This window comes from Cottoperca gobio, chromosome 9 (genome assembly GCF_900634415.1).
Source record: "Cottoperca gobio chromosome 9, fCotGob3.1, whole genome shotgun sequence".
In the NCBI taxonomy this organism is placed as follows: domain Eukaryota; kingdom Metazoa; phylum Chordata; class Actinopteri; order Perciformes; family Bovichtidae; genus Cottoperca; species Cottoperca gobio.
In genome coordinates this window covers 2,199,398-2,219,499 of record NC_041363.1, presented here as the reverse complement: position 1 = coordinate 2,219,499, position 20,102 = coordinate 2,199,398, and the positions used below count along the sequence as shown (strand labels likewise).

Sequence of the window (20,102 nt, the reverse complement as noted above, 5' to 3'; positions counted from 1 at the left end):
AGCAGCCGTTACAACCGTTAAATTCAACTGACATTTTGATTGACAGCTCCCTGAAGTTGCTAATGCTAATGATGCTAATTAAACACGGAGCCCAGGTGTGTTGATCCCCAGCTCTCCCGCAGCTCCTCTCCTGCCTTTTGACATTCACATTACAACATAACGTGAACAATTAACAGGAGATTATTAAGTCTATCATATGTTCGGATTACTCGTTAAAATGAAGGTACCAGAGGAGGAACTGATGAGCGACATCTTGAAGCGGCTAACGGGCGAGTCTGCCCTCCCCGCGTACAGCGACATTGAGAAGTTTAAACTAGGAAAGGAAGGCTTATACTTCGTAGCCGAGGAGTACGTTGAAACTGTGAAGAAAAGAGAATTGGTCAACGCCAAGGAGCGACTGAGAGTGAGTGGAAATTACTTTATGAACCATGAATAAATGTTTGATAGTTTAGAAATGTGTTCGACAGCAGGTTAACGTCAAACTCTGTTAGCTAACATTTGCTAGCATGTAAGTTAGCTTAGAAATGTAGCTAGTTAGCTTTAAACGTCTGTGAGCTCTTATCATTCACATGCACAGCCAGCGTAAATATAAAGTTAAGTAAATTAGTAAACTACATTTTGCTGTAGTTAAACTAACGTTACATTCATATTTGCATAGAGATTCAAGTAGTTAAAATACTTTTCTTGAGTTAACTAATGCTACAAACAGTTTTGGCCCATAAAAGCAAAGGAATTATTTTTTATTTTACCATTACTTCTCTACTGTAATGAAACCCCCTTTTTTTTCTTTTAAATATAAGTTTAAATTTAATTTAAGATATTTAATTATTTTGGTTTATGTACGATTTGTAAAGCATTTGGCATTTTTTGCAAAACGTCCTTTTTTACAAAATACTTTGAACTACATTTTCTGAGTAGAAAACTAGATTTCTCCCTAGGGTAGCTTTGCTGTAATATAACTTATTCCAGTGGTAAGTAACTAGTAATCTTCAAAACATTTAAAGTAGCTTCCCCTAAACTGCACACTTAGCCAATCATGCTAACTCCATTTCAATTTTGAGAATTGTTCTACTGTCCAGCTATTCTCTTGGGCTTTATAGGCCAACCACAGTCTGCTTGTTCTGGTTTATTTTAATGCTTAATGATTGCAACGTGCTGTTTAAACGCACATAATGTATCCATGGACAATATTGGGTCAAACATACAGGCCTACATCTTGTTTTAAGAGGTCTGTTTTAAGCAGTAAGCCTGACTTAAAAAAAAAAAAAAGATTTGTTAATGCAGCCTGTCGTAAAGTGGGAGTAAATTAATGGATGTAAAAGGTTTATAATGTAAAAACCGTTTTCCTCAATTCTTAAACATGGCTTACCTTTGTGTCTGGACGATATTAGCCCAAAAAGAGACGGGAAACCAACTAAGAAGATACGCATAAAGACCACTAAGAGATGCAAAATGTCTAGAGACACAAAACAACCAAAAGAAGATGGGGAAAAGACCATGATGAGTAGCAAAACAAAGAAACACAGCTAGCAAAAAGATACTCAAAACCACCACAAATATGCAAAATTAGTAAAATAAATAAAAAAAAGGATGAATAATGGATGCAAAACATCTTCAGAGACTCAAAAGCACCCAAAAAAACTAAACTACCACAGAGATGCAAAAGGACCAAAAGAGAGATGCAATAACAACTAAAGAGACACAAATAGACCACAAAGAGGAGCAAAATGTCCACAAAGAGATGACAAAGTATCCTTGAATCTGTGGCTCTTGTTTTTTTCCATGTCAGTGCTCATGCATGTTCTTACTCATCATCATGGTTTTGCTTTGTTTATGGTTGCATAACCTCAGAGATCATTCTTTCAAGATCTAATCCAGCACATAGTTGATGTGAGACTTCAGCCTCTCTTCTATGCAGATCAGGAACTTGAACACAATGTTCTCCCGCTTGAAGCGCATGGTGCCACTAATGCGACCAGACCGAAAGCCCAGTAAAGTGGACACACTCAAAGCTGCGACGGAATACATTCGATTGCTTCTTGCTGTTTTGCAGGATGCAGACAGTGTAAGTGCTGGATTCATCAGGACTCTATCAAATGAGAAGTGTCCTGTTTTCCAAAGACAGTACTGCCACTTATTGTGTAATATTGATTTAGGTTGGTTTCCTCTTTCTCAGGATGATGGCAGTGGGACTGATTTCCTAAAGAATGCAATCACTTATGGCCAGACTGACTGCTTGGGTAATGACCTGTGGAGAATGGATGATGTGAGTGTTTGTCTTCTCCACTGTACGCCTTCCAAACAGAACACCGGACGGTTGTGAGTTCAATACCAGGGCTGCCACTATTGTGCCTCTGAGCAAGGCACTTAACCCCAAGTTGCTCCAGGGTGACTGTCCCTGTAGTTAGTCCACTGTCGTGTGGATTTTTTTTAGTCCTCTCCTCTCCTCCGCTCTGTCTGACTGTAGGTGTGTGAACACGTGTTGAGAGTGAAGCCCCGCCCTTCGCGAAACAGAGCGGAGGACAGAATGTGAATGCGCAAAGCAACTCGGTAGACACTGAAACGTGCACATAAATGAGATAAATAACATAAGTGTGTAGTTTATTTAATAGAAGAGCACCTGTTCAATGTGAAAAGTGAGTTGTGAATAAAAATAAAAACCCACCTTGAATTTCAGGGGGGGCGCGCGGTTCGGTTGGGGAAACACTGGTAGTAAAAGGTTATGTTTTGATATATTTTTACTTGTTTGCTTTTTCCTAACAGTTGCTGAACATGTCAGAGGAGCGCATGGAAGATGGATTCATCATGCCCCCAGAACCACTAACTGAGGACGGAGATATGACCCGACTGATGTTGCAACATTGTGTGATGCCTGCTTACCAGTTCATCATCCAAGTAGCCCCTGATCAGACTTTGGTAACTAATTGTACCTTATTTTCTGCTTGGTGTTGTTTGTCAGGTAGAGTTTGTTCTTGGCCAATTCCAACGTTTTTAAAAGTCTTACCTGCTGATTCTGGTTTTCTGACTTTCTAAGAACTATCATTGACATGTACAAACATCTTTCTTCATGGAAAATTGAAGTTCAGTTGTTTGTTCATAATAAATAACAACTTACATTTTCTCCAAACTGCACCTTCTCATCTCAAATTCAAAGTGCTCCAGGTTAATAAAATCCAACTGAAAATGATTTTCAGTATATCCCACTTTATCGAACGTGTTTATACATTCCCAGAAGAAATCGGGAACAGCACATCTATGTAAAAACGCAGTTGTTCCAATTTGTAAGATGTACCAGGATTTAAACTTAAAACGTCCGAATCCGATCCGCCGGAGCCTGCTCGCTGCACGTACTGTGTCAGCGCGGAGGACGAAACCAGTACACGAGTCGGTCTCTCGTCTGCAGCTCAGACCCAAACCAACATACAAACTGAAGAAACATAACGTCACCGACTGAGTTTCAGCAGTCTGGTCTATCGAACTGACTGACACAGGAGTAATACATACACAGTAAATATAGCAACACTAGAAGAGAGAGGTATAGCTGTAGAATACAATATAAAGAATACTCCAGAACTTAAAAGTGTGTGTGTGTGTGTGTGTGGACAATATATATATAGATATATGTTTCACAAAGGGCTGTTTATAGAGGAATAATACAGACCGAACAATAAGCAATCAGTTACGTCGTGAACTTCAAGCATTTGATTGTCTGCTGTGTGGCCTTCGCATCAGAGGCATTCAGACCGTCCTCACAAGTACCTCGTCGTCTGATTGGATAAATCGATGTGGGTGGGGGAGCGGCGGTGGGTAATGATGAATTTAACCTTTAGCACAGTGGTCCCTTACTGCCCCCCCTCAAATAAAATGTAGGCTAATTGTCTCCCCTGAATTTGAATGTTTATTATTCTTAGTATTTATATTGTATTATATATCGTAATTTTGAATTTAAATTCTTATTTTTCTTATTAGGACTGCTATATTAAGTTATTATAAAAACTCAAATTATCTGAGATTGAAGTTACATAATAACATTTCTTACACTATATATTTTTACCTGCAATTGCCCTAATACGCTATGTACCCAGGCAGCAAAAAAAGCCATGTAAGTTGGTGTTAGAGACTGCAGGCAATCAGACACGGACAAACTTTAATTGGTGTGAAAACACAGCGCCCGCGCCCCGCGCTAAAACATCTTTATTAATGGAAAATGTAGAGCTGTTTATACCATGAAGAAACGTTTATGAATACTGTAAAGAATTCTTTATTCAACAGATGTCTCAACCCTAGAGCAGATGACTTGGACCAATATTGGAAACCTCAGGTTGGATATGTTTAATACATCAATATCAAATGAGTTGTTAGAAGTATATCTTCAGTTAAAATGCAGATTGCGGTCAAAGGTTGGGAAGATTTTTAAAAGTCTAAACACTGCAGGGTGTTAAAAAACAACCGCATACTGTAAATATCAGACACGTTATGTCGGGTCTTATAATAATTGTATTATTTTTGTTACTTATAATTAATATTATAATGCATCGTGGTGGTAGTAATAGAACCAGAGCCATATATAAGCATTGGTCCAGGAGTATTTAAAATGTTGTGGTCTGAAAGATTATTGTCATTTCTATGACAGTTAAATCTTGTGTTTTTACAATAGATGTGCTCAAACATCTCTGAGAATGATGTCCTTCAGCAAGAAAAAAGACGAATCGACTAAAGAAATCTTATGATTTAATTTGCCTTTGGCTGCTTCAGTTACAAGTTCCTGGTTTTGTGCGTGCTGGCTCTGTCACAGCTTACTGGTACGTTTGAATAGAGCAGAGCCATCGTTAATGTTATTAGTAACACCTGCTTCTTCCTGCTATGAGAAGTCAGTCTGCTGCTTGATATTAGCTGTGTTTCAATTCAGAGGCTGCAGCCTTCGGAGGACGCGGTCTTTGGAGGCCGGGTCCTCCGTACACCGCGAAGGCTGAACAGAGTGGTCTACGACATGAGATGGTCCGGTCTACGGGGGATTTCCTGGTACGTCACCAGCTGTTCACGCCCCTACCTTTTGACGCTCCAGTCGCCTAGCAACTCTCAGAAGTTATCAAGCGCAGTTGACGGCTTACTTTAGTATTTTTTCCCAGAGAACGGAACCAGAGATAATACTTTCCTTTTTTTAATTTCACTCTTGATTGAAGATATGCTTCATCACCGGCGCATAATGTATTTTAGACGTTGAGGGGCATCTCATACACACTCTGGAGACCCCCCCCAGATGATGCATCAGGAGACACCAGGGGCTTTATTGTGGCAGCCCATCTAAGTCCAGCAGCAAACTTTATCTGTATATACTGTAAAAGTTATATTGTTTTATAATACTTTTCTGTTTATAATAGATAGATATAGATTTATTTATATATATATATAGATATAGATATATATATAGATATTTATTTATTTATTTATATATATATATATATATATATATATATATATATATATATATATATATATATATATATATATAGATATAGATATAGATATAGATATATATAGATATATAGATATATAGATATATATATATAGATATATATATATATATATAGATATATGTATTAATTATTTAAATGAATTTACATTTCATTTGTCAACAAGTTTCTCCAGCAGAGAGTCTCCCTGCTCTCCATCCTCTCTTCCACCTCCTCCCTAAAACAAAATGTTAGAGCAGGTTTATCTATACACCACTAAACAAAAGCAGATTAAGTTGCAAAATAAGTACACCTATTATAAATAATAAAATGTCAATCCGAACGATTGCACTGGACTGATTAAGTGATATTCAACTGTCAGAAAACCAAGCAGATAATATGAAGTATAAATTATCTATACAGTCGCCACAAACTATGTAAAATATAAATCAACATGTAAAACTCTTAGGTTTGAAAGTTAAGGTCTTAAAAGTTCTACTTTCAAAGTCTTTAAAACTTAGGTCAGATGCCGGCAGCCAAGCTGCATCGTACAGCAGCTCCTAGCAGCTAGCTTAACTAGCATCAGCACTAACGTCCCGTCATTTTAGCGAAAATGTTATATTTTAAGGTCCTTTGAGTTTCTAACATTTGTATCGTTAGCTATTCGAGCGAGTTGAAACCCAATACTTACATTTAAAAGTATATCCATTTGCCTTTACTGCTTTACTTACCATTTTTCATCAGAAAATAACTTCTCTGGGCGCGCAATGAATCTTGGGATACCTGCGGCCGTGAAGGAGACATCAGGTGTGTCCTCCAAATCCGGCACAAGAAGGCCGCATTTGTCGGCTGCCTTTGAAGGGGTCTCCGGAATGGGACACCCCTGCCGCGGCCGCTGTGATGTAATCGGTCTACAAATGCAGCCTCTTAAAGCTGCAGCCTCTGAAGTGAGACACAGCTAGTATGTCCTTATTAAAACTTCACCCACAGTCATTTGTATATAAATTATATAAATTATTATTGTATATAAAACTCTCCCTGTGTTACTTTGAATAAAATAACTTTCTCTCCTGCCTCCACGGTGAACGAAGAATGAAAAACAGAAAGTTCTTGCCATTCAAATATCAACCAGTCACTGAATGTAGGTTTTGTGTTAATGAACTGTTACTTTAGATAATTCTTGTTTTATTTTCAGGCGCCTGGTGAAGAAAGGATTGTTCATGAAGAAAATGCAATTTTATTTGTCTTGTTTAATTTAACTTTTGAAAATATAAATTTAGTTTGAGTCAATATGAATGTTTTTGTTAACCGTATCCTTGGCAGCCCTTAAATAAAATGTACGAGACGCTTCTGTTTTTAACATTTCTCTCTGACGAGGTTTGTTGTTTTTCTGTCGTAAGTCTTATAGATGCCGTCTCATGCGATATCAACAATTCATGTTACCAGGTGTTATAAATATGAATGTATCAGCCGTCATGAAATGTCCTTTGAGAGGAGACATGTTTAGTTACATCTCTGGCTCTCATTGGTTGATTTAATATACAAGTTTATATATAATTGAATGTTGTGGGCTCATGTCAAAAGCTTTAATTTAATGTTTAATGTTGTAATGACCCTTTGTACCTGGTGTTTTCATAAATACTAAGCTACAAGTGAAAGTCCTGCATTCAAAACATTTTACTAAAGTAGAAACACTAAAGTATTGGTATCAAAATAAACTTAAACTACTCATTCTGCACAAAGGCCCATTTCAGGGTAATATGTTTTATATTTAATTATTATTATTGCGTTAATGTATTCATCACTTTAAAGTTGCAGCTGGTAAAGGAGGAGCTTTTATAAAAATAAATAATATACTGCCTTGAATTTACCAAGGGATCAATAAAGTTTTATTTGAAGCTATAATGCATGATAAATTATTTGTTGAGTATATTTTGTTCATTAATCTGAACCTGAATCTTCAAAGTAACTAAATGTATTAAATATATGTAAAAAGTAAAACATTTACCTCTGAATTTTAGTGGAGTAGAAGTAGAAAGTGTAAAATGGAAGTAACTCAAATTACAGTACTTGAATAAATGTACGTAGTTTCTGTCCACCACTGCTTATACTTAGTACTTATACTTAGTACTTATACTTAGTACAGTACTTTTGTGTTGGTGTCAATCTCAATCAGATGTGAACCTGCTGAAATGTCTTTTACAAATATGAGTTTTCTACAGTGTACAGACTCTTCTCCATTCGGACAGGAGGGGGCGCCTGTTTGATGGGATATCATTGTGTCCGATTTGAACTGCCAACTAAACAACGTTTTAGGAGACCTCGTGAGACATCCACCAGGGCTGTGCTTTTTACAAACCATAACTAAGTGCATTGCAAATACGGATTCCCACTGTGGTTGCATGCATGATTGGGAGCCCTTTGGGTGTCACTGTACAGGCGTGGCAGTGGGCTGGTCCAGGCGCACCAAGCGATGAAAAACATCCTTCGATTTGCTATCATCTGAGGCCCTGAAATAATCTGACAAAGGAACCCTGCTGTCGCAACCAAAGGGTGATCATCTAGTTTGTAATTAACTGCCTCTGCTTCTTCCTGAGGTACGGCTTCGGGGCTGTGGGTGTGCCGCGCCCGCACAGAAGACGCGCTCCTGAGGATGCACTGAGGTGAGTATACTGCCTGCTAACATTTGTGTTCAGTCGCCTGTCGAAACACAATCATGGTTAAATGGCTGGGCGTAGGTCCTGCCTGACGCGTGCATGAGCCGTGCCCGATTATCCGACACGATAGCGTCCTGACTGCCTGATGTCGGGCATACGGTGCATCCTGCTCCCTCGCTACTATGTGCTTGTATAACATTATTGAAATAGTCAATTGTGCAGCGCATAGCACCCTCCCCATATTGCCCCTGCTTTGTTTTCTTCAGTGTGCTCTGCAGATGAAGGCCCGAGACTAAAGCAAGGTCTCATGTGTGCAGGTTGTGTCGTGTATTCATACTGTGATGGCAGTGCCTTCACTGATTCAGCCATGCAGCGTCTAATCTCGTTTATTAGCGTGCAAGCGATGGTTGCTTGTTCATTTACAGTAGCTCTGGGTGAATATGCAGGACATGCTTAAGTGCAGTTGCTCATTTGAATTATGTTTTGTATGTGAATTTGCTCGGTTCTTTACAGAGGAAGAGTCGCGCTATGTTGATCCGTCGCAGCTGCATTTTTGCGGGTGGCCATTGAGCGGATTCTGGTGCTGATGCTGCAGCGCGTGCTAGAGTTGCTAGGCAGCCATGCAGACAGTTGACGGTTGAGGAAAATGCTTAAAATAAAAACAGAGATTGTAATCTCCCTCTGCACAATGAGGATGGGTTCATCTGAGCCACAGCAGTGTAGAAGTTCCTGTTGAAGTCACTGTTAGTGGAGTTTAGTTTTTATTATTAACCTTTATCTGAATAATATGTCACGTGTTGATTTACTGAATATTCCCAACATCTTTAAATGTCTTGTTTTGTGAGTCCAAAAGCCAAAGATATTCACATTAATATGATATAAAACAGAAAAGCAGGAAATCTCCATGTTTTCTTCCAATGATTCATCGATTATCTCAATAGTTAGCGATTATTTTTCTGTTGATCGACTAATCATTGATCATTAATCATCCTAAAATGATCCACATATAAAACACTGACTACACATTGCAATACGGCTTGTCCAAGACGAATTATAGGAATATGCTGCTTTACAATAGAGCTGCAACGACTAATCGATTAGTACTATTTTTCAAATCAATAAATGTTTTAGATAATGTTTCATGCAGAAATGTTATCCACAATTCATTCATCTTGTTAATCCATCTTGTTAATCCATAATGACAATATTTGTAGTTGCAGACGTCCAAAAAAATCTTAATATCAAGTTTGTAGATATTGAAAATACATTGTGAGATTTTGAGGGGCATTATACTGTAGGTGAGTAGTTAATTATAATATAATTACAATTAAGTAATTAAGGTTGGAAAGCTAGTGAGGACTATGTGACGTCTGAACACGTTTACGTTCGATTATATCGTGTAAAATGAAGAGGCAAACATGATGAGCTGCAATGAGTTTAGACATTAAAACACATTTATTTCCCTTTATCTTATTTTGTCAGAGATAATGGTTTGTTAGTAACTCGTTACTGCTTGCTGCTCGGGATCCACTACGCAGACATTACGACATAAACGTACTGAAAGCGAAGCCAAAGAAAATCAATCCGGAGCTCCTTCAGTAATTATACCCGCATCTGTCTCTGCGGCAGGATGTCAATGCTCCGACATAGACCTCCTGAAACCTCTCGCAAGTGGGTAGATTTACAGCAGCCAATACAGGCATGTATAAGTGAAGATAATAGGGCTGCAACTAACGATTACTTTCATTATCGATTCATGGTTTGGTCTATAAAATGTCAGAAAATAGTGAAAAATGTCCATCTCAGTTTCTTAAAGTCCAAGGTGACGTCTTTAAATGTCTTGTTTTTCACTCAAAAGCACAAAGATATTCACTTTAATATGATATAAAACGGGAAAGCAGGAAATCTCCAGATTTCCATGCATTAGAAATGACTTAACGATTCAACAAATGATCAATTATTATCGATTATTTTTCTGTCAACAAATCCTTGTAGCTCTAGAAGATGATGTACACCAAACCTCGAACGTTGAGGGTTTAGTTCACCTCTTGTTAAAGGACAGATCTGAATGTTCTGGTGAAGGATACTACAGCAATTCATATTAGTTTAACAGAATTAAACTATTTAAGCAGTACTGTAATTCTACCTTTGCATTAGGGTTGGATGAAACTGACATTGCGATATTGTTTTTTCTGCAATATATATCACGGTATGAAAGAAACCACAGGACACAGTATCAACATCATCATCATCATGGAGACAAATGATTTCCAGAATACTGACGTTGAGTTTCTTTTTGCAACCAAAATCTTCCTTTTCTGTGTTGTTCTCCTCTTCCTCGCTCAGGTCCAGGTTGTGGTTGATGACTCGCTGCTTCAGGTGGTTTAATGAATGAATGAAGCATGATGTTTTTGAGTTCACTTGCCTTCCTTAAACATGGCACGTGCTGCGATGGGACCATTGTGCATGTGCACATTGCGACGCCAGTGCTGAAATGATGTGTTGTGCAGTATGGAGTATGGATGTGTAAAAAAGGAGAGACTGGCAGGAAATCAGCTTCCTTACTTCCTGAGAGTTTATGGAAGAAAAGGGAGCTGATGATGCAGCATGATCAGCCATCACAGTGCGACTGAGGATAAGAGCAAAGAGGAAGTGATGGTGGGCCAGCAGCCAGATCGTCTCCCCTCAGTCATTAGGACCCTCCCTGGAGAGAGAGGCTTTCTGTCTGCTGAGAGTCAAACACACTGAACCAGCCTCTTTGTGATATATACAAATACAATACAGCTGCTTGTCATTTAAAAAAAGCAACTCTGTTAAAATATTACAATAAAGATATAAATGTTAGAGTTTGTGAATAAAAAGGAAAACACCATTTATTTGAATAGTAAATTATATTATATTTAATAGTAAGTAGAACTACAACGATTAGTCGATCGACAGAAAAATCACCACCAACTATTAATCGATTAATCGTTAAAATAATGTTTCATACAAAAAGTCTTAAAAATATGTTTTATATCAAATTAAAGTGAATATATATTGATATGACAAAACAAGACCTTTAAAGACATTAACTTGGACTGACTGGACATGCTTCACTATTTTCTGACATGTTGTAGACCAAACGATGAATATAGAATATAATCTGCAGAATCATCGATAATGAAAGTACATTCATTTCAACGTAAGACAACACGTGTGTGTGTGTGTGTGTGTGTGTGTGTGTGTGTGTGTGTGTGTGTGTGTGTGTGTGTGTGTGTGTGTGTGTGTGTGTGTGTGTGTGTGTGTGTGTGTGTGTGTGTGTGTGTGTGTGTGATGGGGAAGTTTAGTTGCTTCAGTGATTGTCTGGTGTTGTTGGACAGCTGACAGTGTTGGTTTAAAGTGCTCACCGTTTATCCAGAAACTCCATTAAAGGTTTAGACATCCGTCCAAGTGTGTGGTGTGCAGCGCAATCAGACTTAGTAACGCACGTGGATCTGATGGAGCACCTTTAAAGCTCGCACTGGATACTAACACACATGAAGGGATGACAAAGCATGCGATCAGAAATATCTATGTTATTGTAATGTAACTTATCAAGTACGATGTAGCACAGGAGAGAGGGTGGGGTGTGTGTGTCGGCCTTATCTGCTGTGTGTGTGTGTGTGTGTGTGTGTGTGTGTGCGTGCCTGTGTGTGTGTGTGTGTGTGTGTGTGTGTGTTTTTTATTCGGGGAGTGGCCAGCTCCTTACGGTAACTCTTTACTCCAATTACCAAGCCGTATCACGATCTAACTTCCTGTTAGTGGTTCTGCTGCCTGCGAGCTCTGCTCTGCTGGTGTTCCATCGCTCTGCACCTCTCATTGAGGAATACAGCATCCTTAATGTGCGGGTAGGTTTCTCTATCTTAATGCAGCCATTTGAATATACAAAGAAGTCCAGGCTTGATATGCAGTTTGTTTTTGCAACTCTCTTTTCACATTAATGAAAAGACACAACAGTATTTTGCTTGAGGTTTAATTGCACATTAGTGAGCATATTTGATGTGCAGGGCTTTAGTGGACTGTTTGGAGAATAGACTCAGGAAGATTAAACAATATTCTGCTCACTGCACTTCTGCCATTTACTTACATTTCTTAGTGTAAGCTTTGATAGCAATGACATTTTCTCCTGAAGAGGATCATGGCTGCTGCTTTAGGAGCTTATGGCTAGTAGAATCAGAATAGTCCATCTTTTAATGTCTTATAACTTGTTATCTTTCTTCTTATATCGAATCTAATTGCGAATATTTTTGACTGATATTGCAGTTGTGATTCATGGTGTGGTTCAGCCCGAGGTTTGAACAGGATTTGATGAATTGAAACATATTTTCCAAACTGTCACTTTTCCACACTTGCAGCTTGTTGTGTGCCGTGTGGCTCATCAGCAGGTTTGTTGGCCCTCCCCAGGCTCATCCTGCCATAAGGAAGGGCCGGTCCAGTCGCAATGAATTACTCCTTTATTCCAATAAGTGGCGGCGTGTACGATTTTCTATTTCTGAGTCATGATGTGCCTTCAGGTCGATCTCCAGACTTTTCTCAAGATGAATTTGCTGCTTGTGTAAATCGACTGCATGTCTTTAGTAACTCTAACGTGGAAGTTAAAGAATCCAAACTCTGGCTGGTTTAGATTGCAAGTACCTGTCAATTGCTGCTAGGGCTGCATATATTTATTATATATATATATTATATATATATAATATATATATTAATATATATATATATATTTATATTATATATATATTTATATATAATAGTAAATATATATATATAATTGTATATTTCATATGCATATATATAAATTTATCTATCTCATTATATATACTATCATCATTATCTATATCTCTATAATATCATCTATATCTCTTTCTATCTCTTATCTACTCTATCCTATAATATATATATCTTTCTCTTTAATTATAAATAATCTCTTCATATATATATTATATCATATCAGTATATATATATTATATATATTTTTTTTTAATTTATTGTCATCCCAATGTCAATATTGATTTGTTTTGTTAGTTTAAAATCTGACTTTACTAATCATAATTGTTTCGTATTGGTTCCTTTTGTGTTCAGTTCAGATGTTAAGCACTATCACATATTTTCCATACATGTTGCTCAAAATCAAGTAGATCGTCTAGTTTGGCAAGTCGATGCTTAAGGTAAATTAGGGAGATGTTAAAGTAGTGTGGGGGTCTGAGAAGAGGAGTGCATGTTTGTTTCGACATGTTCCTCGCAAAACGCTAGCGGAACCTTTGTCTCCCCCTCTGGCAGTGAGAGTAATTACACAAACGTTGTCAACGCTGCTTATGGTTAATATGTCTGTGAACTCGCAGCATTCCCCCCCCCCCCCCCCCCCCGACCCCAGGAGCGCTCTCTTTGCTTTCTTTTTTTGAAAGTCACACACTCCAGCTTTAAGCAGCATTTATAATATTGATGCTCTTTCTTTACAGCTATCCTCATCCACCCCTGGTTGTAAGACGCCCACTGCAAAACAGTAGAAGATGAGCAAGTCCCCGACCCCCAAAGGCACCCCGGTGCAGCGCAGCCCCAGTGATGGGGTCCCTGAGGGCCTCCAGTCTCCCCAGCAATCCACACCAAGCTCCGGACCCCAACAGAAGAAACGCATCTCCAGCCTCCTTCAGAGTCCGGTGAGGTGTGTGTGTGTGTGTGTGTGTGTGTGTGTGTGTGTGTGTGTGTGTGTGTGTGTGTGTGTGTGTTGTGTGTGTGTGTGTGTGTGTGTGTGTGTGTGTGTGTGTGTGTGTGTGTGTGTGTGTGTGTGTGTTGTGTTCTTCTCTCCTCACATTACAGTAAATCTGCTTCACATGCCACTTGACAGCTTGGGCTGCGGTCAGTGATGGATCTGAATGATGAGTCACTGGATCATCAACTGGAGGCTCATGGCCGATTGTTTATTATAAGTATAGCTGACGCCCCCTCAACACCATATAAGGGCAGGTGTGCCAATACTCTGGTACATGCCTAAGAATTGGAGAGATGGCAGTTGAACTGTTTAATAAAGTTAAACAAAGTAAACATGTGATGTTCTGCAGGACGGGTGTTACAGTATGTAAGCTGAACACACGCAGCATCATCTTCACTGGGTTTTTATTGTCTTTATTGGATCAATAGACCAATAGTATTTATTTAGCCCATGAACATAATAATTCAATCATTATAATTACATATAATAATCTAAATTTGATTATATGATATTAATGCGTTTAAAACTTGTGTTTCTTTGCGTTGGACAAATAATTAGTGGACTCTGAAAACAAGATGTTTCTTTCTTACCTGGGTAAGAGTGCTCTCAACCACTCGTAAATTATATCTAACCTGTGTGTGTGTGTGTGTGTGTGTGTGTGTGTGTGTGTGTGTGTGTGTGTGTGTGTGTGTGTGTGTGTGTGTGTGTGTGTGTGTGTGTGTGTGTGTGTGTGTGTGTGTGTGTGTGTGTGTGTGTGTGTGTGTGTGTGTGTAGTCGTTCAGGGAGGAGCTGGATGTGCTGATCCAGGAGCAGATGAAGAAAGGTGGCAGCTCCTCTAACCTCTGGGCTCTGAGGCAGCTGGCTGACTTCATGGCCTCACACGGCTCCCCGGCCGCCCTGCCCGTCTCCCCTTCTAGTGCGTGAACAAGACTTTTAAATAAATCTCCAACCAGACTGCGTATGGATGATAACGTCATAGTGGGGGTTCTTTTTGGGGAGTTTTTCCTTGTGTGGTGCGAGGGTCTGAAGACAGAGGGTGTTGCTGTACAGTCTGTAAAGAAGAGACACACGTGTCATGTGATATCGGGCTTTATAAATACATTTGATTACGTTAAAAGATGAAATATAATATATCATGTTAATAATACATATGAAAAAATGTTTTGGGCAGATGTTAGGCCGTGTAGATATTTAGTTTAGTGTCTCTTCACTTGTGTCTGCGCCTCCCTAGACTTCAGGGTAATTCATTTGCCTAAAAAGAGACAACAAACTAATGTAAAGATGAATTTGTCCTGATGACTTAGGTTTTAATCATCGTTTGAAAACCTGTGTAGTATCTTTAATACAAAACATTATTAAAAACATTACATACATTCAAGTATAGTCTGCGGGGCATAAGATGGTGATATTACCTGTGTGCCTCTTCACTGCCCTCTCGCTCTCTCCCACAGACATGATGATGGTGACCCCCATCAATGACCTGCAGAGCTGGGAGCCTGGCAGCATGGTGAAGGGGGAGAGGTTGATGCGCTGCAAGCTGGCGAGTGTCCATCGCCTGTTTGATCTGTACGGCTGGGCCCAGATCAGCCGCACATGTCTCACTGTTAGTACCACTTCCTGTTTCCATTACACCCCCGTGTTCATTGTGAGGCAGAGACTCCTTCACGTCAGTGTTGGGTCATTGAGCATGACACCTATTGTTCCTGGAAGTCCTTCAATGTTTCAGAATTTGAGGGGGGGGATCAAGGCCTTGAAAGTTTTTGAAAATAGTAATTGAAAGTGCTTGAATTTATATATTATTGTAAGAATAGAAATTGAAGTTAGCTTCTCAACTCGTCTCTATCGCTCCACTTACACAATATATTGTTTTTCTGTCTGCCAGCGAGTGTTCACACGTTCAAGCCTCGCTCTCTTTGTCATTATTGTGTGTAAGCTTCTGTAAAGCCGGCTTGTTCTCATTATAAACATTCTCAGGGTTGTAACACTAATTAACCTTGATCCGTGTCGAAAACTATCCCGTGTTGGGTCCTTGAATTTGAGGGAATTGAGACTAGAAAGTCCCTAGAAAGTCCTTGAATTTGATGTTTTATGCGGTGTGGAAAATAGATGGCAACACCGCACCCTCCGGATAGTAACTTCATCACGATGAGTTAAAGCACGAAGGTTAGCATAGCTTTACTTCCATGATGTGTGTGTCTTTACTAACCGTCTCTCCCTCCCTGACAGCTGCGTGTCAGTAAAGAACAGGAACACTTCCTGGTGCTTCCACACGGCCTGGCCTACAGCGAGGTGACTGGATCCAGTCTGGTGAGTGGGGATAAAGGTTACACATGCACTCAGTGGCCACTTTATTAGGTACACATATACAGGCTAGCTCCAACAACAGCTCTGACTGGAGTGATACCTTCTAGTTGATAGGGTTCAGTGTTCGTTGTCAGAACTGTAACCTGTTTATTGCTCAGGTTATCACAGCTCTGTGCACGTATGCGAGTCGACCGAAGGTTCATGCCTCCGATGTGTTTACGAAATTCCTCCTTCCGTTGCGTTCGGTCTGGACTTTAAGTCGTGTTTGTTGAAAAATGTAAAACCTTTGCGGCAGCGTTCAGACAGTGTGCATTTGAGTAATATTATTTTGCTAAGATATATGGTTAGCGTAGCCTCCAGTCAGAGTTCATTATTACATTCATAAACATTAAGTTATTCGTATATATTGTATTAGTACTCCTGGTCTCGGTAATGCTCCAGGTGCATATTCCATAGCACTCACCAAAAACACACAAAAGGAACTTTTCCTCAACTTTCCGTCTCTGTGCATTTCCTTGCGTGTAACGTTCGGGGGCATTAAGGTGGCGTTGCACTCCTTTATATTATTCCTCTGAATATAATGCAGTTCAGTACAGCATCACTAACCTTTACCTCAGCGCCCCTCTATGACCGTCTCAACATTACGGGCATCTTTATGCTTTCTGCCCCAAATGACACAAAGGGCATTTGAGTATTTTACACATGGATTATGTTGCAGAATAATTTAAAACTCAATGAATTAATCTCGTCAATGCTTTTAAATGTAAAGAATTAAAGGAAGATTCCTATATATTGACAGCTTGTAGAGTCCAAACAACTTGTCCTGCTGCTGGATCTTTAAATCTACTTTTACTGCGTTACGAAGATGTTTGTTGGATCAAAACGTTTCACTGTCAGCTGTGAGCTTTTAATACACGTGCAGATCTTTGTTTGATGTTTTGATCAAACAGCTGTTTTTTTATTCCTTAAAATGTCAATGTTTTTAATGTACCCAGTTATTAAATATACTCTTGAAATGTGAGTTCCTTATGCTTACACTTTAGTTCCTTTTTAATGTTAGTCTCCTTTTGTGTTTTCTGTGTGTAACTGTGTGTAACTGTGTGTCTCCTTTAAAGAAGAGATTGTTAACCTCACTGAGACTCCCGGTTAAACAGCTTTATGCAGAACAGTTGTATTGGTGACATTAGGTTGTGCAGGTGTACCACTGAGTGTATTTAAGTATCTTATTATACAATGGATCAATAACCAAAACTGCTCTTCTGTTTTTCCAGGTAAAGGTGAACATCCTGGGTGAGGTGGTGGAGAAGGGCAGCACCAACCTGGGCGTGGACACGGAGGAGTTCAGCCTGCACTCGGCCATCTACTCGGCCCGGCCAGACGTTCGCTGCCTGCTTCACCTCCACACACCGGCCACGGCTGCGGTGAGTCAGCCTGCGCCAAAGGGAGAGTTTGGCATCAGCTCACAGCTCCGTCCTGTTTTAGAGGAGACACCTTTACACTTCTGCTGGTCACATCGAGATACTCATGGAAGAACGAGGGGTTTAGTGATGAGGAAGGAAAACAACCAATCAGAGGCAGCGCTGATCACTGTATTGCCTCAAATGTTTTGAGAAACGTATATTAGTGAACTGTTCAGTACTGTTTAAAGTGTGCGAGGCAGCCACCATGTTGAGAACCAAGAACCGGCCGGAAAAATGTGAGGCGGGAAATAAGGAATACAGTAAAAGAATCGTTTTGTTTGACACAAGCAGGCACTGCGTTTATATATATATATATGTATACATATATATATATATACATATATATATATATAATATATATATATATATATATATATATATATATATATATATATGTATATATATATGTATACATATATATATATACATATATATATATACATATATATATATATATATATATATGTATATATCTATTTTATTTTTTTGATTCTTTGATTGATTCATTTGTCACTGAACTTTTCAGCCTTTCAGTTTCAGTTTAATATCTGCCACATTTAGAGAAAACAAACCCCTTCTTCCTCCTCATACAAATGTAGTGGTGCTTTTGTTTAATTTAGCTGGATAGAGGACGCAGGGTGGGGGGGAGCAGGGCTGTGGGTGTCAGGCAGCTGGAGGTGACACTGACGGCCCTCAGCGCAGACTGAAGGTGGCATGTGGGGCAGAAGTTGCATATAAGGGCTATTTTCACCATGAACCCTTCTTATCACTTAATTCCCTCCCTTCACCCTCTTTCTTTCGTGACAGATGAATCAACCAACGGGCATGAGTGCATGGCCTGACTCGTCGAGCTTGAATATCTGCTGGATGGGATAGATTTTTGCTTGTTGTGTGTTCAATTAAAAAAACTTGCCTTAACTATGACTGAAAGTGAAAATAAAACCTGATTTTTCGCTCCATCTCACCTGTTTGTGAGGAGGCTGAGGAGCCCACACTCTCCAGACCTCTGCTGTACAACTGTGACTGTATACGTGCTGCTATCTCATGCAGTCATATTCCTCTCAAAGCCAAATAAAGACATTTATTAACCAAACATTCACCATGTCTGCGTCGTTAATGTCCTGGAGTAGCATATGTAAAGCAACTTTAATAAGATGATATACTTCCACTGCTATAGTGTACATAATAGTATCAGATACACACACGAGAGATGCTCATTGTCTTTAAATAATACAGTATATCTCAAAAGTGAGTACACCCTTTAGATTTTTGCAAATATTCTGTTATATCCTTTCAGGGGATAACATTATCCTACTGAAACTTTGATATAACTTAAAGTAGTCAGTGTGCTGCTTGAATAACAGTATAGATTTATTGTCCTTTGAAAATTACTCAGTACACAGCTGTTAATGTCTAAACAGCTGGCAACAAAAGTGAGTACACCCCATAGTGAACATGTCCTAATTGTGCCCAATGATGTTGTTTTCCCGCCCTGGTGTCATGTGACTCGTTAGTGTTACAAGGATTCAGGTGTAAATGATAAGCAGGGCTGTTAAATTTGGTGTTTTGGGCACAATTCTCTCTGAATGCTGGACAACATGGCACCTCATGGCAAGGAACTCTCTGAGCGGCTGAAAAAAAGGATTATTGCGCTTCACAAAGATGGCCTTGGCTATAAGAAGATTGCCAACACCATGAAAATGAGTTGCAGCACAGTGGCTAAGATCATAGCAGCGGTTTTCCAGGACAGGTTCCACTCGGAACAGGCCTCGCCAGGGTCGACCAAAGAAGTTGAGTCCACGTGCTCAGCGTCATATCCAGAGGTTGGTTTCCAAAAATAGACGTGCGAGTGCTTCCAGCATTGCTGCAGAGGTTGCAGAAGTGGGATGTCAGCCTGTCAGTGCCCAGACCATACGCCGCACACTGCATCAAATCGGTTTGTATGGCCGTCGCCCCAGACAGAAGCCCCTTCTGAAACCGATGCATAAGAAAGCCCGCAAACAGTTTGCTGAAGACAATGAATCCAAGAACATGAGTTACTGGAACCATGTCCTGTGGTCTGATGAGACCAAAATAAACCTGTTTGGGTCAGATGGTGTCCGGCGTGTGTGGCGGCACCCTGGTGAGGAGTACCAAGACAAATGTGTTTTGCCTACAGTCAAGCATGGTGGTGGCAGCATCATGGTCTGGGGCTGCATGAGTGCTGCCGGCACTGGGGAGCTGCATTTCATTGAGGGACACATGAATTCCAATATATACTGTGACATCCTGCAGCAGAGCATGATCCCCTCTCTTCGGAAACTGGGCCGTAGGGCAGTTTTCCAACATGATAATGACCCTAAACACACCTCCAAGATGACAACGGCCTTGCTGAAGAAGCTGAAGGTTAAGGTGATGGACTGGCCAAGTATGTCTCCAGACCTAAACCCAATTGAGCACATGTGGGGCATCCTCAAGAGGAAGGTGGAGGAGTGCAAGGTGTCCAACATCCGTGCGCTCC

The 20,102-nt window shown here is 39.7% G+C and overlaps 2 protein-coding genes across 4 annotated transcripts; both read left to right on the top strand.

Annotated features, from left to right (window-relative positions):
* The first annotated feature begins 51 nt into the window (after window positions 1–51).
* On the top strand, window positions 52–7,234 carry figla (folliculogenesis specific bHLH transcription factor). 3 transcript variants are annotated; one of them, XM_029440718.1, is made up of 6 exons: window positions 52–403; window positions 1,919–2,065; window positions 2,177–2,266; window positions 2,764–2,916; window positions 4,273–4,321; window positions 6,649–7,234. In XM_029440718.1, exons 1-5 carry the CDS (start codon window positions 197–199, stop codon window positions 4,285–4,287), a joined length of 612 nt encoding a protein of 203 aa, XP_029296578.1. In that variant the 5' UTR covers window positions 52–196; the 3' UTR covers window positions 4,288–4,321; window positions 6,649–7,234. The 3 variants fall into 3 exon arrangements, with proteins under 3 accessions (XP_029296578.1, XP_029296579.1, XP_029296577.1); XM_029440719.1 differs by lacking the exon at window positions 6,649–7,234 and adding an exon at window positions 4,658–4,802; XM_029440717.1 differs by lacking the exon at window positions 4,273–4,321.
* Window positions 7,235–7,712: 478 nt separating this feature from the next.
* On the top strand, window positions 7,713–18,444 carry add2 (adducin 2 (beta)). The gene is made up of 7 exons (XM_029439866.1): window positions 7,713–8,116; window positions 13,588–13,785; window positions 14,613–14,754; window positions 15,290–15,441; window positions 16,065–16,145; window positions 17,414–17,612; window positions 18,410–18,444. Exons 2-7 carry the CDS (start codon window positions 13,639–13,641, stop codon window positions 18,442–18,444), a joined length of 756 nt encoding a protein of 251 aa, XP_029295726.1. The 5' UTR covers window positions 7,713–8,116; window positions 13,588–13,638.
* Window positions 18,445–20,102: the final 1,658 nt, after the last annotated feature.

Bases quoted from the DNA above. Each gene is read 5' to 3' on its own strand.
- figla (XM_029440717.1), top strand. From the start codon at position 197: ATGTTCGGATTACTCGTTAAAATGAAGGTACCAGAGGAGGAACTGATG. The intron at 2,267-2,763 runs GTGAGTGTTTGT...TTTTCCTAACAG, and splicing joins ACCTGTGGAGAATGGATGAT to TTGCTGAACATGTCAGAGGA. The intron at 2,917-6,648 runs GTAACTAATTGT...TTTTATTTTCAG, and splicing joins TAGCCCCTGATCAGACTTTG to GCGCCTGGTGAAGAAAGGAT.
- add2 (XM_029439866.1), top strand. From the start codon at position 13,639: ATGAGCAAGTCCCCGACCCCCAAAGGCACCCCGGTGCAGCGCAGCCCC. The intron at 14,755-15,289 runs GTGCGTGAACAA...TCTCTCCCACAG, and splicing joins CCTGCCCGTCTCCCCTTCTA to ACATGATGATGGTGACCCCC. The intron at 16,146-17,413 runs GTGAGTGGGGAT...CTGTTTTTCCAG, and splicing joins AGGTGACTGGATCCAGTCTG to GTAAAGGTGAACATCCTGGG.